At 39.3% G+C, this 20,117-nt stretch overlaps 1 protein-coding gene across 1 annotated transcript; it reads left to right on the top strand.

Moving 5' to 3' along the window:
• Positions 1-23: 23 nt before the first annotated feature.
• ppp1r12c (protein phosphatase 1, regulatory subunit 12C) lies at positions 24-19,896 on the top strand. The gene is made up of 13 exons (XM_079678810.1): positions 24-89; positions 656-767; positions 860-921; positions 1,666-1,796; positions 2,558-2,645; positions 3,286-3,403; positions 4,666-4,781; positions 6,800-6,846; positions 7,230-7,269; positions 7,784-7,888; positions 14,767-14,817; positions 15,685-15,735; positions 18,758-19,896. The coding sequence occupies exons 2-13, from the start codon at positions 671-673 to the stop codon at positions 18,842-18,844; spliced, it is 993 nt and encodes a 330-aa protein (XP_079534936.1). The 5' UTR covers positions 24-89; positions 656-670; the 3' UTR covers positions 18,845-19,896.
• Positions 19,897-20,117: the final 221 nt, after the last annotated feature.

Below are 20,117 nucleotides of genomic sequence, written 5' to 3'. Positions count from 1 at the left end.
CAGCTCCCTCTATCTCTCCACAGTCCATATTGGAAAAGCAAAACCAACAAGGCTCCACTGCTCCAAACGCACAAAACAAACGGCGGAGGGGTAGATATCAATATGCAACTTATCTGAATAACACATGTTTCTCTTCTTTTTTTTTATAAAATGGGTTCCTTCCTGTGTACATTTAGGGCAGGTTTCCCTGACCGGTATAGAGTGGTGCAGTGAATAAGCAATGGCATATTTGGCAAATGCAAAACAGAAGTGAAAACCTAAAGTTAGGCTATAAACTAACTACATGATGGTCATGTAACTTCAGGTCACCAACGTTAGGCTAAAGGTGGCTAATGTTTAGCGTGATGACGTTTTAGCAGTCTCATGAAGTCGATGTTAGCAGCAGCTGTTTATACTGATGTAATTAAAATGTTAGAACCAAACAAAACGTTGACTTTGAGAAGAAAGAACCGTTAAACAGTAAATGCTAACCAATATCCTGGATTAAGGACTCATTCATGCACCAATCTATTAGGCGCTAACGTTAAATTCCTTAACAACATATATTACGGCAAAATAAACAGTAGCATGTAATAAGCGCAGGGAGACCTAAACAAGTCTCCCTTTATCTCATCCATTGAGGCCCCTCATAACTAGCTTCTGTCCTCTTTCCAGGAGCTCAGTGTGCAGGATGAGCAGTAAAGAAAAGATGAATGTGCAGGACCAGTCCAAAGAGAGAGGCGTGTCAGGGGGCCTGGAGCTGAGCGAGGAGAAAGAGAGCTGCCCCGGTAAGACAGCGGCTCTTCTGACAGTCTTACCAGAACTACTACACATCTGTTTGCATGCTGATTCAAAGATATGCTTTCTCCCCCTTTTTCAGAAAGCTCCACCGTGTCCAGTCCAGAAAGTGCGACCACGTCCACGGTTAGCCCTGCGGACAAGGTAAAAATCACTGATCAAAAGTCCAAATGCCACACAAAAAGCTGTTTCTCTCTGCCAAGTCTTCCAAATGTAGTAAAACATCTTTGATATTGCAAACATATTTTACTCTTCTCTGAAGATCTTTGGTTAATTTGTGTTCTACAATTAGTAATAGTCTGACTGTTGAATAAGACATAATATTGCATATTCATCATCCTTTTCTTCTGTTATATCGGATACTCACACACTCCACCACATAGCATATGCATTAGAAATAGCTTGTTTGGGTTCAACGTAACAATACTAACAATTGATGTTATTAAAGCTCCCAAAAACTAAACCCACAAACTTGAATGGCAGTTTAATAGAAACAAATGTGCAGTAAGGACTGGGATTTTGATTCAATAGTGTTGAGATCAGAGAAATCTGAGAAGAGGTCAAATTGTGGAACATCTAATGTACATGCAATATTAAAACCAACATGAGTGATAGGTATTTCAAATGGAGGAGTAAATCTAATTGAACACTTACTGATTTAATCTAAGAGTTCCCGCCTTCCCACACATCATTTCATCTGAGGTTTTAGACACACTTCTGATGAAGACATGTGAAGAAACTTCTTCTGGTCTTTTCTTACTGTGATCTAAAAAGACACATTTGAACAGCACGTTGACATTAATGACGTTTCCCCCCTAGGGCCATAGCATATGGATTTGGAACAGTTCATTACAGTTAAGTTTCTGGTGTTTTTCTTGTGTTTTTCAGACACCAGAGGAGAGAGGTGATGAGGAGAAGGAGCAGGACAAGGCTAACCGCACCGCTAGAGTCCAACCCACCCCTCAGACCAGGGAAGGTGCGGCTGAGAGCCCCAACACCCCCAACACAGACAGGCGCAAGTAAGAAACAAGACAGGAACCCTAATTTAATACCACTTAATTCTACTTTATGCCCTATCCAACAATATGTCATGCCTGGTATATGACAAGGGTTATTTAATACTCTGTTTCTAACAAAACTGGCATGTATATGCAGGTTTTTAAACCTTGGAAAACCTGCTGAACTAGGCAATATGTTTGACTTATTCTGATTTTTTCATCCCAGAGTTGGTGTTAAAAAAGGTTCTGGTAGTGTGTCTGACTCTGTCAAGCAGAGTCTGGTGGCAGGAGAGCATTGTAGAAGTACGTTTTGAACATTGATAGATTATATTAACTGTCAAAATCCCATATGTTATAAATATCCTTTCCATCACTTGTTTAGGATTTGACTATTGTTCCCATGATGCTGCATGTAACCTTTCCCACAAAATAAATGTCAGAGAAATTCTTCATAATATTGAGAGTTGATAGTTCTGAATACTTTAACTTCATGTGGCATGGAAGGAAAGACCATATGTTTTATTCTGTGACAGAATGTTTCCTAAACATCATTATAAAAAAAAATGCTGACCTTGTGGCAAGTTTGATACAATCGAACATTCAGCTTCCTCAGTACGTGACTTCCTAACATAGTTAATCTCATAGGCATCAACAACATCAACACATTTATTATGACATCTAAAATGTTTATCTCCCTCAAGAGAAAGCCACATGTTAGTGTTTGTTTGTAGAAAATGGCCTTAATACTGTGTATGTAACATATGATTTGTTGATGTGTTTAGGTTCCAGGCTCCAAGCAGAGACGAGGAGTCTGAGTCTCAGAGGAAAGCTCGCTCACGGCTGATGCGGCAGTCTCGCCGCTCCACACAGGTACTGCTGCTGCTGCTTCTTCTTGTTGTATTTTTGTTTACATGGCAAACAAAATAATCTTTGAGGCATCTCTTCTCTTCACTGCCCTACTGCCTTCTGTGTCTACAAGTGTGTGGTAGGGAAGGAAAGTAAAAACCAAGACAAAAACACAGATATCATAGGAGAAAGTGGAAAGGCTGCATGTGCTACTATAACATATAACAGATCCATTTTCTCTACCTTCTAATCTCATTCCCTTGTTTCTTCAAATAGCTATCGAAGGCTGTCATTTTTTCATATAGAAATTGGATTTGCAATGTATTTCTTCGAAACCCTTAATCAAGATAAGAATAGATTATAGTTCCTTTATTGTCATTGCACCAGGTACAATGAAATAAAAAATATGTATTTTACCAAACAGAATCATTATATTTATTATCTTTGGACCATTTTCATCCAGAACTCCAAACAAATGTTCAAAGGCATACATGTAAAATGAGTATTGAGTAGCTTTAGCCAATTTGAGTATTGGGCCAGAAGCCTAAACACCCTTATCTATTCTATTGAAGTGTAGCACATTGTGGTTAACTTCTCGATGGAGAGGCAGAATACATTTCTAAGAAACTGTTGCGTGATTTCGTTCTCTGCTCTGTGCCTGCAGGGTGTGACTCTGACAGATTTGAAGGAAGCGGAGAAGACGGTGGCTAAAGCTGAAGAGCCCCCCCCTCGCAGCATCCAGCCTGTCAGCCCCATCGTTACCATCACGCCTGCTGAAAGGGGTGCGCACCAGTCAAATGTTTACTGTTATGCAGACTGCCAAATATAACCATGATGTATGTTTTGGGTGGAGTGCCCTGCCAGATAGGAAATTAGGTTTTCTCGCATGAGCTTCTGCTGCTGGTGTTGATCATTAGGCGTGGTTTACCATAAAGTCATAGTGTAGTTGGTTGTGTACATCTTCCTCTTTATGGTGTTTTTTCGCCCCCTCCCACGCTCCACTCTTGTTTGGTTTTTCTGATGGGGAACTCAAGACTCAACTTGCAGAGATCTGACAAAGAAAAGGGAGCTTCCTGTTAAACAGAAAGTACAATTTGGATACTTGATGACTGGAGTTGGAAGAAGTACTTAAATCTCACACTCAACTAAAGTAGAAATACCACGGTTTAGGTAGAAATACTTTGTTACAAGTCCAGCATTCAAAGTACAAAAGTATAGGCATCAAAATACACTCAAAGTACTGTCAAGCAGAATGGCCATTTTTAAATCCAACTAAAGTACAAGTTAATGTGTGGATAATGCATTATATTTCTTATGAACAATGCAAAGAAACTAAAGCTTCTTCCAGAGGCTAGACTACTCTGATTGGTTGTCGGCTCTTTTGTGACAGCCGCTTAGAGATGTTCAGACCCTTAGCCTATCAAGTACAATGTATTGGAGCGCTAGCCAATAGAAGCGTGAGTGTTTCATAGTGATGTCACTATTTTATAGAAGTAAATAAAGGAGTCGAATGGCGGCGTTTCAGGCAGGGGAGTGTGGGAGAGAAACTCTCTGTAGGGAACACAGGGATTGTAGCCTTTGCAGACCATTTACATGCACACATAGCTACAGAAGATACTACAGGGAAAGGGAAAAGCACAATAGAGCCTCTTTAATATCTTATTTATACCTATACTCCACTGTATATATTTGAGTATATATCTTATTGTACAACATGCACACTTTTACTTACTTTTATTCTATATTATTTTATCTTTTATTATATCTTTTTTTGAAGTGTCATTATTTGATGTGTTATATAAGACTACAGGAGAGGCAAAGCTCCAAAAAGCACAATAGGGCCTCTTTAAGTAAATGTACTTAGTTACCCTCCGCCACTGCTGATGACTGCGCATTTGTTCGGGTCAATCCTGAAGTTATCCTGAAGTCTCCAGCCTCACGTTAACTTCTGTGTTTGAGTTGTGTTTCTCATATGCATTCTCTTTTGGATATTTATTGGTAGTTCGATTTTTGACTTGTTTCTGTGGGCCTGCATGTGTTTCAGATACAGACGCGCTGAGCCAGGTGGAGGCGGAGGGGGAGAAGCGTCTGGGAGTGAAGGACAGGAGGAGAGGGAGGAAGGAGAGACGCTCCACTGGCATCGTTCTGCCAGACGCAGAGGTAACTGTCTAATCAATTCATTTTTGCAGTGATGTGGAAAGTAGGGGAAAGGACATTTGAAGTGCCACCGTAAGACAAAACCCAACTGGTCTCTGGGACAGTAGGCAGATCTTGAACATGTCTCACTTACAGTCTTTTAGGCAGCTTTCTCCATTATGAAGGTTATTAAATATGTTTCCAAGGTCATCAATGAGCAGCTGCATATGTTTATGAGAATATATCTAATTCCATTTAGACCCAGATTTAGAATCCAGGCAGGATAAACTCAACGATATATATATTTTTGAAAGAAAGAAAAAAGAAGGTCAAAGCTGTTCAACATGTATACTATAACCAGGGCTGCACATAACTGGTGCGCAGGTGCGCATGCGCCAAAAAAAGAGCACCTGGTCATTTGAAAAAAGGCGCATTTTCATGCCAACATTGAGAGAAGAGAGAAGAGAGAGAAGAGAGGAGAGAGAGAGAAAGATATTTGCGAGTTGCATATGAACTCAGGGCCGGCCCGTAGCACTGGCGTTATAGATGTTCGCCTAGAGCGCCAGATCTGGGGAGGCGCTGCGCTGGCAGCTCTGGGAGGGAAAAAACATTTTGGACCGTTGGGGCTCATCCTAATTTTCGGCCTTGATGTAACAACATTCATAATTAAGTAAATGTAACACCCTTTTCACCCCGGTTACACGTTTCATTTGCCCTGTACGATGGGTGCTGTAAGTGATGAAAATGGGGGATGTTGGCTTATCTGGCACCCGCAGCTCACAGCCAAAGTGCGACTGAGCGTGGGAGAGAGGGAGGGCGCACCGCCCGGTACCGGCACTGTTCTTATTAGAATCTGGTGCTAGCTGCTCTAACTGATATAAGAAGAAGATGTTTCTACAATAATGTGGAGGGAGAGTCCTCTCCAGTCAGACTGAGAGGCTGATAACTACAACTCAGTGAGGTAAAGGACTCTTCGTCTAAGTTCAAATGGTTTGGTCACAATTTATGTAAACACATATTTCCAAGGCACTCCTTTATAATGATTGGGATAAACAGGTTTGAAATCATTCAAATGTATACTATAGGACAGTAACCAAAAATATCCTTTAAAACTGGAGAGATAAAAAGAAATGCATAAATGTTAAGGTAAAATAAGATATGAATGAACAACACAAATAAAATAAGTTACACACTCATTTGTTATTGGCTATGGTAGGTTATTGGTTATGTTCACATACACTTATTTGATTACATCCACTTGTCTAAGATGACAACAGAGACTTTCGACCCAAAACCAGCTGTTGACTTGTGGATGCAAGCAGCTAATCGCAGACTCAACCAGAGAGAAAGAGTAGGCCTACATCATCAGCTACCATGTCTGACAGAGAGGAGAACAGTCAGGAGGAGGGTAGTGATGACAGCTTGTAGGATTACTGGTCGTGCTAATGTTGTCTTGTGTTCACCTCTGCATGTGTGTTCAGTGCCGTGTGTCTGGCAAATAAAGTCAAGACCCCCTAAAAAGTTACGGTTTATTTCATTTTAAGGATGAGCACCAAGCAACATCTCCAGGTGCTCCTTTGAGAACCAGGGCAAAAAAGTGATGTGCACCGCTGACTATAACATTATTTGAGCCTATTAAACGTTTTTAAAAAGAAATAGAAAAATGGTCATTCAAGCTAAAATGTGTTATTTTATTCTAAAATGGAGCACTTTATTTATGTTGCACAATAGTAAAAGCTTCCTGCTTTGCATATTATTTTAACCGCTGACTTTTTTTAACTTGTGCTTCTTTGATTTGACTGTCAGTTGACTACATACATAATTTGGTACAACATTTCAACTTCTGTAAATACAATGCTGCAACAAGCTGAGACAGATCATATCAATGACTGTCCAATCAGAGAATTTTACTACCAAAATGTAATGAATAAAGTGTGGTTAAGAACACAAAGATTTGTGAAGTCCCCTTCTTTGTAGTATGTATTCATTCAGATGGAAGTACAGTGCTGTGCAGATAGTGAGCTTTCTTTGTTTGTTTTAAGAATGAAGAGGAGGACGCTCATTTGGACGATTGGAACAGTAATTCCAAGTAAGTGTTACTGTTTGTAATCTCTTGCATATGGTTTCAGTCGTTCATTTTCTTCATCTCTTTTTGATGTTGTTTTTATATTGCATTGTATCAGAGACAAGCCAAGAAAGCAGAATCATTATTTTTTAGTACTATTTTCTTTCCGCAAAAAAACAAAAACCCAGATTTGTTTCCATGTTATGGCTTTTGTTATTTTATGGATGGATTTAACGGTTCGCTGGAGAAGACTGTGACTGTTATATTCTATATGAACCTTCTAGGTTGCCACTGTGTAGTGAACAGAAATGTATTATTTCCAGTTCATGAAGGTACATTTTAAGATGGAAATGTATAGCCCTGTGATATTTTTTGGGCGCATTAATATCTCTTGTTTGTCTCCGCAGTGAGAGTCTACCAGGAGACTCCTCCTCTGACTACAGAACGGTACGTTTCTGACCTTCTTACAGAAAAGATCACACATTCCTGAAAAACATACCTGAGGGCTGACACTGAATTATATCTGAGGTGTGGACACATCAGGGCAGGATGATTACCCAACATGCTCTAGTGAGGAATTACCAGGAAACCCTGCCAGACTCAACTGTAGCATCCACCATGCTGCTCCTCTCTGCACTAAGGATCACTATCTCTTCAGGGTTTTGTAGTCTCAAGGTGTGTGTGTGTGTGTGTGTGTGTGTGTGTGTGTGTGTGTGTGTGTGTGTGTGTGTGTGTGTGTGTGTGTGTGTGTGTGTGTGTGTGTGTGTGTGTGTGTGTGTGTGTGTGTGTGTGTGTGTGTGTGTGTGTGTGTGTGTGTGTGTGTGTGTGTGTGTGTGTGTGTGTGTGTGTGTGTGTGTGTGTGTGTGTGTGTGTGTGTGTGTGTGTGTGTGTGTGTGTGTGTGTGTGTGTGTGTGTGTGTGTGTGTGTGTGTGTGTGTGTGTGTGTGTGTGTGTGTGTATAGCTCTACCTAAAGGTCCTGCAGGAGAACCTGGCTCTGAAGGACAAGCTGCAGGAGAAGGAGCTGCTGCTCAGCCAGAACAAGGTGGAGCTGGAGAGACTCCAACAGGTAAGTGTGTGTGCATCAAAATCTAGTTAAAGTTGCGACAGTAAAAGTAGTGATTGTGCAGATTGGTCCATTTCAGAATAATAGATATGATATGTTTTATAATGATTGATCATGAAAGTGTTCTCAAAGCTGGTAAAGGTGCAGCTAGTTTGAATGACTTTGTATACGGCAGGGTAGCTTGTGAATTTACTCCAAGTGGAACTAAAGTCTGATTTAACACTTGATTAGATTTCACATCATTCATCCAGATCTGTGAAGTAACTAAAGGTATTAAATACATGTGGTGGAGTAAAAGTACACCATTTACCTCTGAACTGTAGTGGGGTGGAAGTAGCAACACACTGAAATACTCAAGTAAAGTACACGTCTGTCAAATGTTACCTAGTACGGTCAGTGTATGTTTTGGTCATTGGATTTTCTTTTCACAACAGGATATTCAAAAACAAAAAATGACTGGATATTTGATTTTTGTTTTTGAAATTGAAAAACCAAAATTGAAATACAAGGCGTTTTTCTTTATCATGGTCAAAAATGGATTTACTAAACTTATAAAACGGGATGATTTTCATTTTTTACTTCTCAAAACAAAAAATAAAATCACTAGAAAACAGAAACAAAAAAACCCCCCGTTTTTTCATATTATTATATATTCTGTCTTTCAAAATAAGAGCGCAGATGAGGACAGTCAATCCGTGTATCTACGGTCCATTTGTTTTCACAACGAAAACAGCCAAGACACATTTTGAGCCCAGAAAATTTATGTTATTAAGGGCTGTAAATATAATAGGCCTATGTCTAAAATGGACAACATTGTTTGGAGATTTCAACAGCGATTCTGCACTGCGGTTAGGGCTGGGCGATATGGTCTCTAAATGATATCGCGATATTTACTGACTATATATATACTATACTATATAGATTTACGATATATATCGCGATATTCTGAAATGTCCTCTAAAAAAAAAAATTGTTTTAATTATTATTTAACCCCCCGATGTTTACAGTCACGCCAGTATGATGATTCTAGTAGTCCCTGCAACATATGTCTGCATTAAAAAAAATCGACTAATAATGAAGAAAATTAACACATTTGTTGCAATAGTAATTTATGCACTAACTACATTACTACTTGTACTACAACATTTGAATCATCAGTTCTTCCTCATTTTCCTCAATTGTTCATATTTGGTTTATGAAAATAATGATATTGTGGTCATTGTTCAAAAATGTCTGCTATTATTATGAGTAGTATTATTATTATTATTTGTATAATGCGCTTTCTGTCTTCCTGTCATTATCAGGAGTTAGACATGTTATGGCTATGTATTAGATTAGAACCTTCATTCTCCTAAACTGCTGGGACATTTCCCTAAAGCCAATACCTTTATATTTTCTACTCTTCACTTACTTGTCAGCATAGGTCGGCATTGATGTACAGAGCCGACAGAAGACCTTGTTTATATTGGCATCATATTGAGAGGTGCAGTGACGCGTCCTAAACCAGGAAGGAAGCTGCTGGTTCCCTCGACAAAAAAGCAATGGGATTTCTCCACAGGTTTTGGAAAATAGCTGGAAATAAGGTCTGTGGAAAACAAACCTGTTTGATAAATGCACGTTTTGTTCAGCCGGATAATCTCCACATGTCTACCCTACTTTTATAATTTTAGAATCATAAATCTAATCGATAGATTATAAAAGGGTTTTAGGACGCGTCGCTGCACCACTAGAAGCCAACTCCATCAATCAAGCTGGCTGAAACTTTCTCTCCCTCTTCTTCTCATGCTCCCTGTCACTCTCCTTTAACTCCTCCGGTGACTTTCTTTTATTTGAAGATAGTTTTTTGCCCGGCGCTCACGGGCAAACGGGAGCCTGCTCGCGCTGGCTCTGCAGCAAACAGCTGCTGCGGAGCCAACGCTAGCAGGCTCCCGTTTGCCTTTCAACCAACAACGACAACCGCCTCACGAAACGCTATGTTGTAGCGTTAATAAACGAAACAATTTAACAAAATTGCTTGTCAAAGTACCTATACCACTGGACAATTTTATTTTTTTTAAGCAATATTTTTAGTGGCCCGAGCGGGCAAGTGGAAAGTACGTTATGCTGGCCCGGGGTGTCTAAATAGTGCTTCCGAGCCAGCGGGCCATTTATAATGTCGAACCCTGCTCTCTGTCACTGTGCATGTGTGTAATGTTTGTGTGCAAGTTAGACGGGGCCTGCGTGTGTGCCTGCGTGTGTGACTGTGTCTATGAGGGAGAAAGGAAAGCTCATTTTGGCCGCGGCGGGAAATTGATTTGACAACATAATACTCGATGTTCACGATGTGGTCATTTACGACATCGCATGGAGTGTAATCCACGATGTATCGTGTAAACTCGATATATCGCCCAGCCCTAACTGCGGTCAGCTCAGCCGTCTCTCGAGTTTATTATTTTTTCTGCCAATAGTTCTTCTTGACATCGATCCTGTTGGACTCAGTAGGCTAGTAGTGAAACTACTCCCACAACAAGTACTATGAAGTACTTACTGTTTACTTTTTAAGTAATCCTCTGTCAATGTCCCCTCCTGAGTACAAGAATGCATGTTTCTCTGCTATTTTGAATCAGCGTTAAAACACCTTTCTTCATGAGACTGATATTGTTGGACAGAGTATTTTAAGAGGATATGGTACACATGATATCAGCAATACTTCCAGTCAGTAGTCCGGCAGTAGGAGTTTTACCCCTTGGAAAGTCTTGCCCGCTATTTATATTGACTTTGATTGAAGTTAATAACAATATTGATATTATATAGATATTTGATGCAGTCTTTCTGAACACTTTTAAAATAAAATACTGCAATTTAAGAATATTTTAAATGTTCTGCACAGATAGTGCCTTAACTTACAGCAGGTGAAAAGATTTGTGTAAGGATACATTCTTCATGGTCTTCAATGGCTCTCTAGATAAAGGGCGTTTTATGGTTGCTTGTATTATCCTCAGATAGTGGTTTGTTTAAATAACTAGTGACATTTTAATAAATATTGAAAAAAAGGGCTCCATAAAAGGCATAACCTGGCCGGCTTAACCAGTGTGTATTTTTTCAAGCACCACAAGATTCATAGTTTATAAAGTACAATTCTGGGCCATTGATTGTCATTTCTCCAAAACACATACCCTTAAAAATCCCTGTTTTGAAGCCTTAAAATGGTTCAGGAAAAGGACTTTACATTGTATTATACTTAAATACAGGACTATTCAGTTAAGAGAAGAGAAAAAAGGAAAGAAAATCGTAATAATGGGTGATGTAACATTAATGACAGATATAATATGAGGTCCTTGGCACTCAGACTTTAGAGGGGTCATTGTGTGATCATGGGGCATCAACCTTACAGCATCAGGACAATATCATATGGAGTCAGACACTGGAAGTGTGCCGGAGGCGTTGACTGGGACTGATGGAAGGATGAGGCTGATGAGACTGAAGAACCTGCGAGGTACGAACTAGCGGCGGAGAAATAGTTATATATTAAAAGACAGCAGCATCATAAGAGGGCAACCATGTGACAGAGTGTGTCACTTTGCTGAAGGATAGTTGGGACCAGCTATCCAGGCCAGACTCTAAAGACTTTCCAAGGTGTAAAAATGCTGCTGCTGGAGTACTGACTGGAAGTATTGCTGATATCATGTCTACCATCCTCTTAAAATACTCTGTCCAACAATATCAGTCTCAGGAAGACATTTATTTCAACGCTGATTAAAACACACGCACAGACACGCACACACACACACATATATATATCTATATACACACACACACACACACACACACACACACACACACACAAAGAAAACCTTTTGAATTCATATAGAGTTGTTTTTTCTATTTCTTCTGAATTGTAGAAATCCTTGATGTTTCAATACCCTCGTAGCACAGTAAAACACATGGTGAAACATTTGTTTCCTTCCAAAATAAAAAGTCATGCCATAGAGGGTTAAGGCACTATCTGAACATTACAAATATTCTTAATTTGCAGTATTTTATTTTAAAAGTGTTCAGAAAGACTGCATCAAATATGCTATATCTATATAATATCAATATTGTTATTAACTTCAAAGGGGTAAAAATTCTGCTGCCGGACTACTGACTGGAAGTATTGCTGATATCATGTCTACCATCCTCTTAAAATACTCCGTTCAACAATATTAGTCTCATGAAGAAAGGTGTTTTAACGCTGATTCAAAATAGTAGAGAAACATGCGTTCTTGTTCTCAGGAGGGGACATTGACAGAGGAATACTCAAAAAGTACACAGTAAGTACTTCATAGTACTTGTTGTGGGAGTAGTTTCACTACTAGCCTACTGAGTCCAACAGGATCGATGTCATGAAGGACTACTGGCAGAAAAAATAATAACAAAATCGAGAGACGGTCGAGTGACCGCAGTGCAGAATCGCTGTTGAAATCTCCTAACAATGTTGTCCATTTTAGACATAGGCCTATTATATTTAAAGCCCTTAATAACATTCATGTTCTGGGCTCAATATGTTTCTTGGCTGTTTTCGTTGTGAAAACAAATGGACCGTAGATACACGGATTGACCGTCCTCATCTGCGCTCTTATTTTGAAAGACAACTTCCGGTAGCAGAATATGAAAAAATAGGGTTTTTTTTGTTTCTGTTTTCTAGTGATTTTATTTTTTGTTTTGAGAAGTAAAAAATGAAAATCATCCCGTTTTTTAAGTTTAGTAAATCCATTTTTGACCATGATAAAGAAAAACGCCTGGTATTTCAATTTTGGTTTTTCAATTTGAAAACAAAAATCAAATATCCAGTCGTTTTTTGTTTTTGAATATCCATTTGTGAAAAGAAAATCCAATGACCAAAACGTACACTGACCTAGTACCAGTGTTTCCGCCAGACCAGGGCTGAATTTTGACTTGAGCGTCCCTTATACAGTGGGGCAAAAAAGTATTTAGTCAGCCACCAATTGTGCAAGTTCTCCCACTTAAAAAGATGAGAGGCCTGTAATTTTCATCCTAGGTATAACTCAACTATGAGAGACAAAATGAGAAAAAAAAAATCCAGAAAATCACATTGTCTGATTTTTAAAGAATTTATTTGCAAATTATGGTGGAAAATAAGTATTTGGTCACCTCCAAACAAACAAGATTTCTGGCTCTCACAGACCTGTAACTTCTTCGTTCAGAGCCTCCTCTGTCCTCCACGTGTTAACTGTATTAATGGCAACTGTTTGAACTCGTTATCAGTATAAAAGACACCTGTCCACAACCTCAAACAGTCACACTCCAAACTCCACTATGGCCAAGACCAAAGAGCTGTCAAAGGACACCAGAAACAAAATTGTAGACCTGAACCAGGCTGGGAAGACTGAATCTGCAATAGGTAAGCAGCCTGGTGTGAAGAAATCAACTGTGGGAGCAATTATTAGAAAATGGAAGACATACAAGACCACTGATAATCTCCCTCGATCTGGGGCTCCACGCAAGATCTCACCCCGTGGGGTCAAAATGATCACAAGAACGGTGAGCAAAAATCCCGGAACCACACGGGGGGACCTAGTCAATGACCTGCAAAGAGCTGGGACCAAAGTAACAAAGGCTACCATCACTAACACACTACGCCGCCAGGGACTCAAATCCTGCAGTGCCAGACGTGTCACCCTGCTTAAGCCAGTACATGTCCAGGCCCGTCTGAAGTTTGCTAGAGAGCATTTAGATGATCCAGAAGAGGATTGGGAGAATGTCATATGGTCAGATGAAACCAAAATAGAACTTTTTGGTAAAAACTCAACTTGACGTGTTTGGAGGAGAAATAATGCTGAGTTGCATCCAAAGAACACCATACCTACTGTGAAACATGAGGGTGGAAACATCATGCTTTGGGGCTGTTTTTCTGCAAAGGGACCAGGACGACTGATCCGTGTAAAGGAAAGAATGAATGGGGCCATGTATCGTGAGATTTTGAGTGACAACCTCCTTCCATCAGCAAGGGCATTGAAGATGAAACATGGCTGGGTCTTTCAGCATGACACTGATCCCAAACACACAGCGCCCGGGCAACGAAGGAGTGACTTCGTAAGAAGCATTTCAAGGTCCTGGAGTGGCCTAGCCAGTCTCCAGATCTCAACCCCATAGAAAATCTTTGCAGGGAGTTGAAAGTCCGTGTTGCCCAGTGACAGCCCCAAAACATCACTGCTCTAGAGGAGATCTGCATGGAGGAATGGGCCAAAATACCAGCAACAGTGTGTGAAAACCTTGTGAAGACTTACAGAAAGCGTTTGACCTCTGTCATTGCCAACAAAGGGTATATAACAAAGTATTGAGATGAACTTTTGTTGAGGTATACCTAGGATGAAAATTACAGGCCTCATCTTTTTAAGTGGGAGAACTTGCACAATTGGTGGCTGACTAAATACTTTTTTGCCCCACTGTGTATATATATATATATATATATATATATAATATTATATATATATATATATATATATATATATATATATATATATATATATAATATTATATAAACATAAGAAGTAAAAATGTGGGCAATTGGCCAACTTATTTCACCTGAAGTTAGCCTAACTTTGGAGTGTCTTTTTGGCCCTTCATCGACAAGCTATCGAAACATATTTGTTAACAATGGATTCCTCTGATCATGTTATTTCTGCAGCGTAAGTTGCCATGTTGATTTAGCCAGGTTAAAAGACAGCAGCTGTAAGGGAAACTCTTGCTTTAGGCTAAACATACCTCGTTAACCCTCTGATCTGGCCTTGTGGTATCCCCCTCTGCTTTCAGAAGTGAGTGTATTTGAGAAGTGTGCAACAGAAATGAGGGTTGTATAGTTGAACGGTCAGCTGTTTAACACTGTGTCTCTGTGGCAGAATCAAGATAGCGGCACCGACAGACCGGCCCTGCTGGAACTGGAGAAATTTGTAAGTCCATTTATTTTCTCACTGTGTCTCTATCTCTAGGAACAAACCTCCTGTACTGTATATATAAAAACCATGACAACTAACAGTCTGTTTGCCAGCTCAGAGTCCTGTTGTGAACCCATAAATGTTGAGTACCTCCATGTTTAATTTGATAAATGTATAGTACTGGTCACCAACACAAAGAAACTGCCGGATGCTAACTTTCATATGGTTGACAATTAGCACAATTAGCTTAAGTTGCATTAATTATAATTATTACCATCATAGCCTATGCAGACAATAGTTAAAAAACGCCTTGGCCTTTTTTTCGTTATTGAGGATTCTGAATCCATTTCTGATCTTTTCAGGATCCAAAAAGGCAGTTTTAACCAGAAAGTGGCCAACAATCGGCCCACAGAGAGTACAAATATTGACACTTTCTGGTTAAAACTGCCATTTTGGTTCCTGAACATGTCAGAAATTGACTCGGCATCCTCAATAACCCCCACAATATCTCCAAAATTGTCGATATCGGCCAAGCCATTTTTGAACTACTGTCTTCATATTCTATAATTTAATGGTAACTAACGCAACTTATGCTAATTGTGCAAACTGCCCAACATATGAAAGTTAGCATCCGCCAGTTTCTATGTGCTGGGGACCTGTACCATACATTTCTTACTTTTCAACATTTCCGGGTTCAAAGTGCTGGCAACTCGACTATAAAGGAACGTAAACAAAACAGTCATTTCCTGTTCCAGAGTTAAACTGTGTATGTTGATGCGTTAGCTACATTTACTTTATGATATGTGATAACATATTTTAGCAGGTCCTTTAGAGAAGAAGTGAAATGTTGTCTGGTGAAATGATGTTCAAACTGTTCCACAGGAGAAGCTGTCCCTCCAGAGGAAGGCAGTGGAACTGGAGGATGAGCTGAAGGTACCGTGGTTCATTATAGACACATTAAGATTGACAGGATATTTCCACATAACACCGAGTAGAACAGTTGCACATGTAATGCCGCTTTCACATGGAAAGTCTCCAAAAAGAAAATACATTTAGTTTATGAAGTGAAAGCGCATTACATGTAAGCATCATCAAAATAAAAAAATCTGAATTAATTTAGTGTAGTCCATGGCATTAGGGCTGAGCCAATAGGCGCTTTCACACCGGAGTACTTTTCCCGTTTAGTTCCGATAGTTCCTGGGATTTTGCGTTCACCCCAAAAAGAGAACTTAGTTCATGAGAAATGTTACCCCCTTTTTAGAGGTGTTACTTTCCTGGGGAGAAAAAAGTTCCAATTTCTGATTGGCTGGGTGAATTGCAAACCACGCCCCGTAAAACTCTGAAAAGTTTTGTGAATCCGCCATTGTATTTGCTGCCATTAGCATTAGCCCCGCGCTCCAACAGAGAGAGAATAGCTTATGGCAACACAAAAAAAACATGGGTGGAGTGATGAGGAGGTGTCGGCGTTTTGGCGATTTACTCACAGTGCCCGATCTGCAGTGCGCATGTGCGAGATGGTCCACCATATTGGAGAACTCCGGACGGCAACCCAAGTAGGACACTTGACACAGTGGCTTTTGGCAACGCTCAAAAAGAAAACGAGAGAGAGATGAGTTATTGTTATTACAACGTGACTTCACTATTATTTAACAACTCTTTTTATTGGGTTCTTTTATTTGGGGTTAAGTACATTGTCAGAATAAGTGAGAAATGAATTTAACTTCTGTTAGACAGCCATATGCCATACATTTTTGCATACATTCCCAGTAAATATTTATTCAGTATGATAGCTGTCCAACAGAAGTTAAATCTATTTCTCACTTATTCTGACAATGTAATTAACCCCAAATAAAAGAACCCAATAAAAAGAGTTGTTAAATAATAGTTAAGTCACGTTGTAATAACAATAGCTCATCTCTCTCGAGTTTTATTTTTGAGCTTTGCCAAAAGCCACTGTACGGCAACCCAAGAGGACATTTTACACGGCCAAATTCCGCAAAGAATATTAAAAAATAACAATCGACAATCAATTATGAATATGGTGGGATACATTCTTTGAATAAGCGAGAAATGGATTTAACTCCTGTTTGACAATAACTGTGAATTTATTTCCTTTTATTTAAAATTAGAAATCAAATGTGATCATACACCAACGCAGTTTTTAAAGATATACATTTTTCAACACAGAATCATTTAACAAATTACACCATATCCAATCATTTTACGAGTCAGAAAATGCTATCGGTTCATTGCAGTTATTGTTTATTGAATTAGATTACCATGAGCTCAACATAATTATGTAGAGTACAAGTCCACAGCCAAGAAAATGCTATTTGCATTTCATTTTATTTATGAGTATGGAATTATAACACAGGAGTTTGTTATTATTTACTATAACTTGATCATTCTATTTCAGTTTGTGGGCTACAGCCAGTTTATGGTAGCAGCACGTTAACAGCTTCATCCTCTGAACGTGTGTACTGTCTGTTCAGTTCAACTGCAGGAACCCAGAACATAGACAAAAAAACATAACCCCCTTCACATCTCAACTATTGTAAATGTTACGGGTCCCTGATGTGACCACAGTGGCAGTGATGATAACTATTAAGCAGGTGAAACAGGAGCTGTTGGCAGGAAGTTGTTGTTGCTATGGAAACAACATGACGGTATCTGATATCATAAAGACGGAGAAAGTAAAGAATAAAGTTTATCTTTAAATGTTAGCACCCCCCCGAAGAGGCACAAGCTCTTACGTTGAGTAAGTAACTAAGTTTCAATACATTCTAAATCATCAGTAAAGTCTACGACCATATTTCGGAGGGATATGATACATATTAACTTTCAATTTTATGCATTTCAGTTCTTCAATAACATTACTTAATTATCACTTCACTTTCCTGACACAGTTCCACTAACATACATTCACTGTTGATTGTTATTTTTTAATATTCTTTGTGGAATTTGGCCGTGTAAAATGTCCTCTTGGGTTGCCGTACAGCCAATGCGTGACATCATTAGTAAGCGTAACGGACCCCGTGCTAATCTGGTAGGCCGTGCAGATATGGTACCTACACCGGTGTGAACGCGATCGGCTCTTTAGTTCCATGGGAGTACTAAGGAATTTGAATTAAGTGATTCATCAGATTAAATAATGTATTCAATCAAATTCCTTTATTATATATAGCTTTTTTCTACATAATAATGTACTAGTGGTAGGGCAGTGAAAATGTTATTTTTGGAAGGCTAGATGTCGATATGGATTGAAACAGGATGTTGTCTTTGATAAATATCTTGATCTGAAACAGGTTGAAACTAAATATACAGACACGTAAGCAAAAAATAAATGCTGAAACTCCATTGTAGTTTGCCTTGGACCAACAAGTACAAATGCACCTATGGATTAGCCTACACATCAATTATACGTATATCCTATCGTATATCCTATCCCTAACTGGCCGTTAGAGGTCACTGTATGAGAGTTTTAAGTTAGACCTGCTGTAACCGCTGTAACACTATTCACATTTCTCCTTTTAGTGATATCTGATTGTCGTGTTGCACGATGCACGATCCCACATATGCATTATCATATGGTTAAAAACGAAATATATTCTGTGTAATTGTATTTAAAAGTAAGCATTTCCCTCATTTTGGGTTCTGATTATCTGAAAAGTGAAGTTGACTTGGCGCTACCGTGCGTCTGTTATTGCACTGCCACAGGTCAAGTGCAGCAACCAGGACCTGTCAGTTTGTCAGTTGTGTTTATGGGTGCGTCACAAAGTGAATGTACTTGTTTTGTAAAACCGGTTCCCAAGATAATGCAAAGTTGTCTGCAGTGTTATCAAAGTAACTCACATGAAAGCTAATCGTCTAATTTCATAAAAATGATTTTACTTTATGAAGTAAACCTTTTTATTTGATGGTAAATATAATCTAACGCTTGTTGATGTTCCTGCAGGTTCTGGGGGACCTCAGAACAGACAACCAGAGGCTGAAGGACGAGAACGCCGCGCTCATTCGAGTCATCAGCAAACTCTCAAGATGAACCCTTAAAAACATGGAGATAAAAAGTATTACAGAATCTTCTTTTGCCCAACTCAGACGACACAGGAAGAGCGGGCAGCAGCAACACCTGCACAGCACATTGACAGTAACTGGAACAACGTTTTAGATTTCAGGGTTTTTAGTGTTTTGGGCCTTTTTGTTTTGGCAGATCTACTGTATGATAAGCTGAACTGCACCTCCTGTGGACTCACATCCACTTTTTTTTTTTTACGTCTTTATTGTATTTTTTTTAACTGGAATATTTTAATGTGCTTTGCTCCTCTGATACTTTGTGTAAAATCCGTATTAAGAGACCTAAAAGCCATGCACAGTGCGAGCTCACGGTTTTAGCCTTCTTGACCCCTGAAGGGATGGAGGGAAAAAAAAGCCAGTCAGGTGTAGGGTATGGTTACTATTATAAGACAAAAATTACCGTAAATGTGCCAAAAACCAGCCCCAGTTTTACGTGTCCTTTGGGGGAAACTCCACGAGGTCAGTGTTGTTTCTCAGGGTGAGTCTCGGGTCGATGCTTTCTGTTTTTGGTGGACCAAATTTTGCATGCTCATTTCTCCCTGCTCCTCTGAATGTATATTTAATATGTATATTTATGTACAGGGGCCATCTGTCCTGACAGTGATGTAAAGTCTCGAGCGGAGAGTTTTGGGTGCTAATAATGGAAGTCATGTTCAGAGTGATTTTTAAGGAATTTGTTTTGTTACAAACATCAGATCTTTCATGAGCTTTAGGAGAATGCATGCTCTATCCTTAGTACTGTACGCCAGTAGTGATTTTGCCTTTTTTGTTTGACTGGAGGCTTCTGAAAGCAACGACCCCTCGGCTATGCTAAGCTAAGTATTCACCCTGTGACGGACGGCTGGTAGGATTCAACAGACAGGCCAACGTTTGAATGTTTACTCCAATTTTAAAGAAAAACTTGCATGTCAAATTGTATTTTGATGCTGTGCCTTTCGATATACATTTCTAAGTCATATTTCTATTTTGCTTTGGCAAACGTACACTGTTAAGTATGAAATACAGTATGGGCATACATTATTAAGGCTCTGTTGTTTCTGTTTGTTTTTCCCCGCCCAAATGCTGATACACCAGTATCACAGGGACACATATCTTTGTTACAATTATCTTGAAAATAATTCTGTCAAATTACGATATTATCATAAGTGCATTGAAATAAGCATTTTAGGCATTTAAGTGTGTCCTGTCAAAATATGTTTATGTTGGTATGACAGGTATTACTGTAATGAAATAATGCAGAA

This window comes from Notothenia rossii, assembly GCF_949606895.1.
Source record: "Notothenia rossii genome assembly, chromosome: 1".
Taxonomy (NCBI): Eukaryota; Metazoa; Chordata; class Actinopteri; order Perciformes; family Nototheniidae; genus Notothenia; species Notothenia rossii.
Note: the sequence above shows the minus strand (reverse complement) of the source record. Positions and strands in the feature narration are given on the sequence as shown.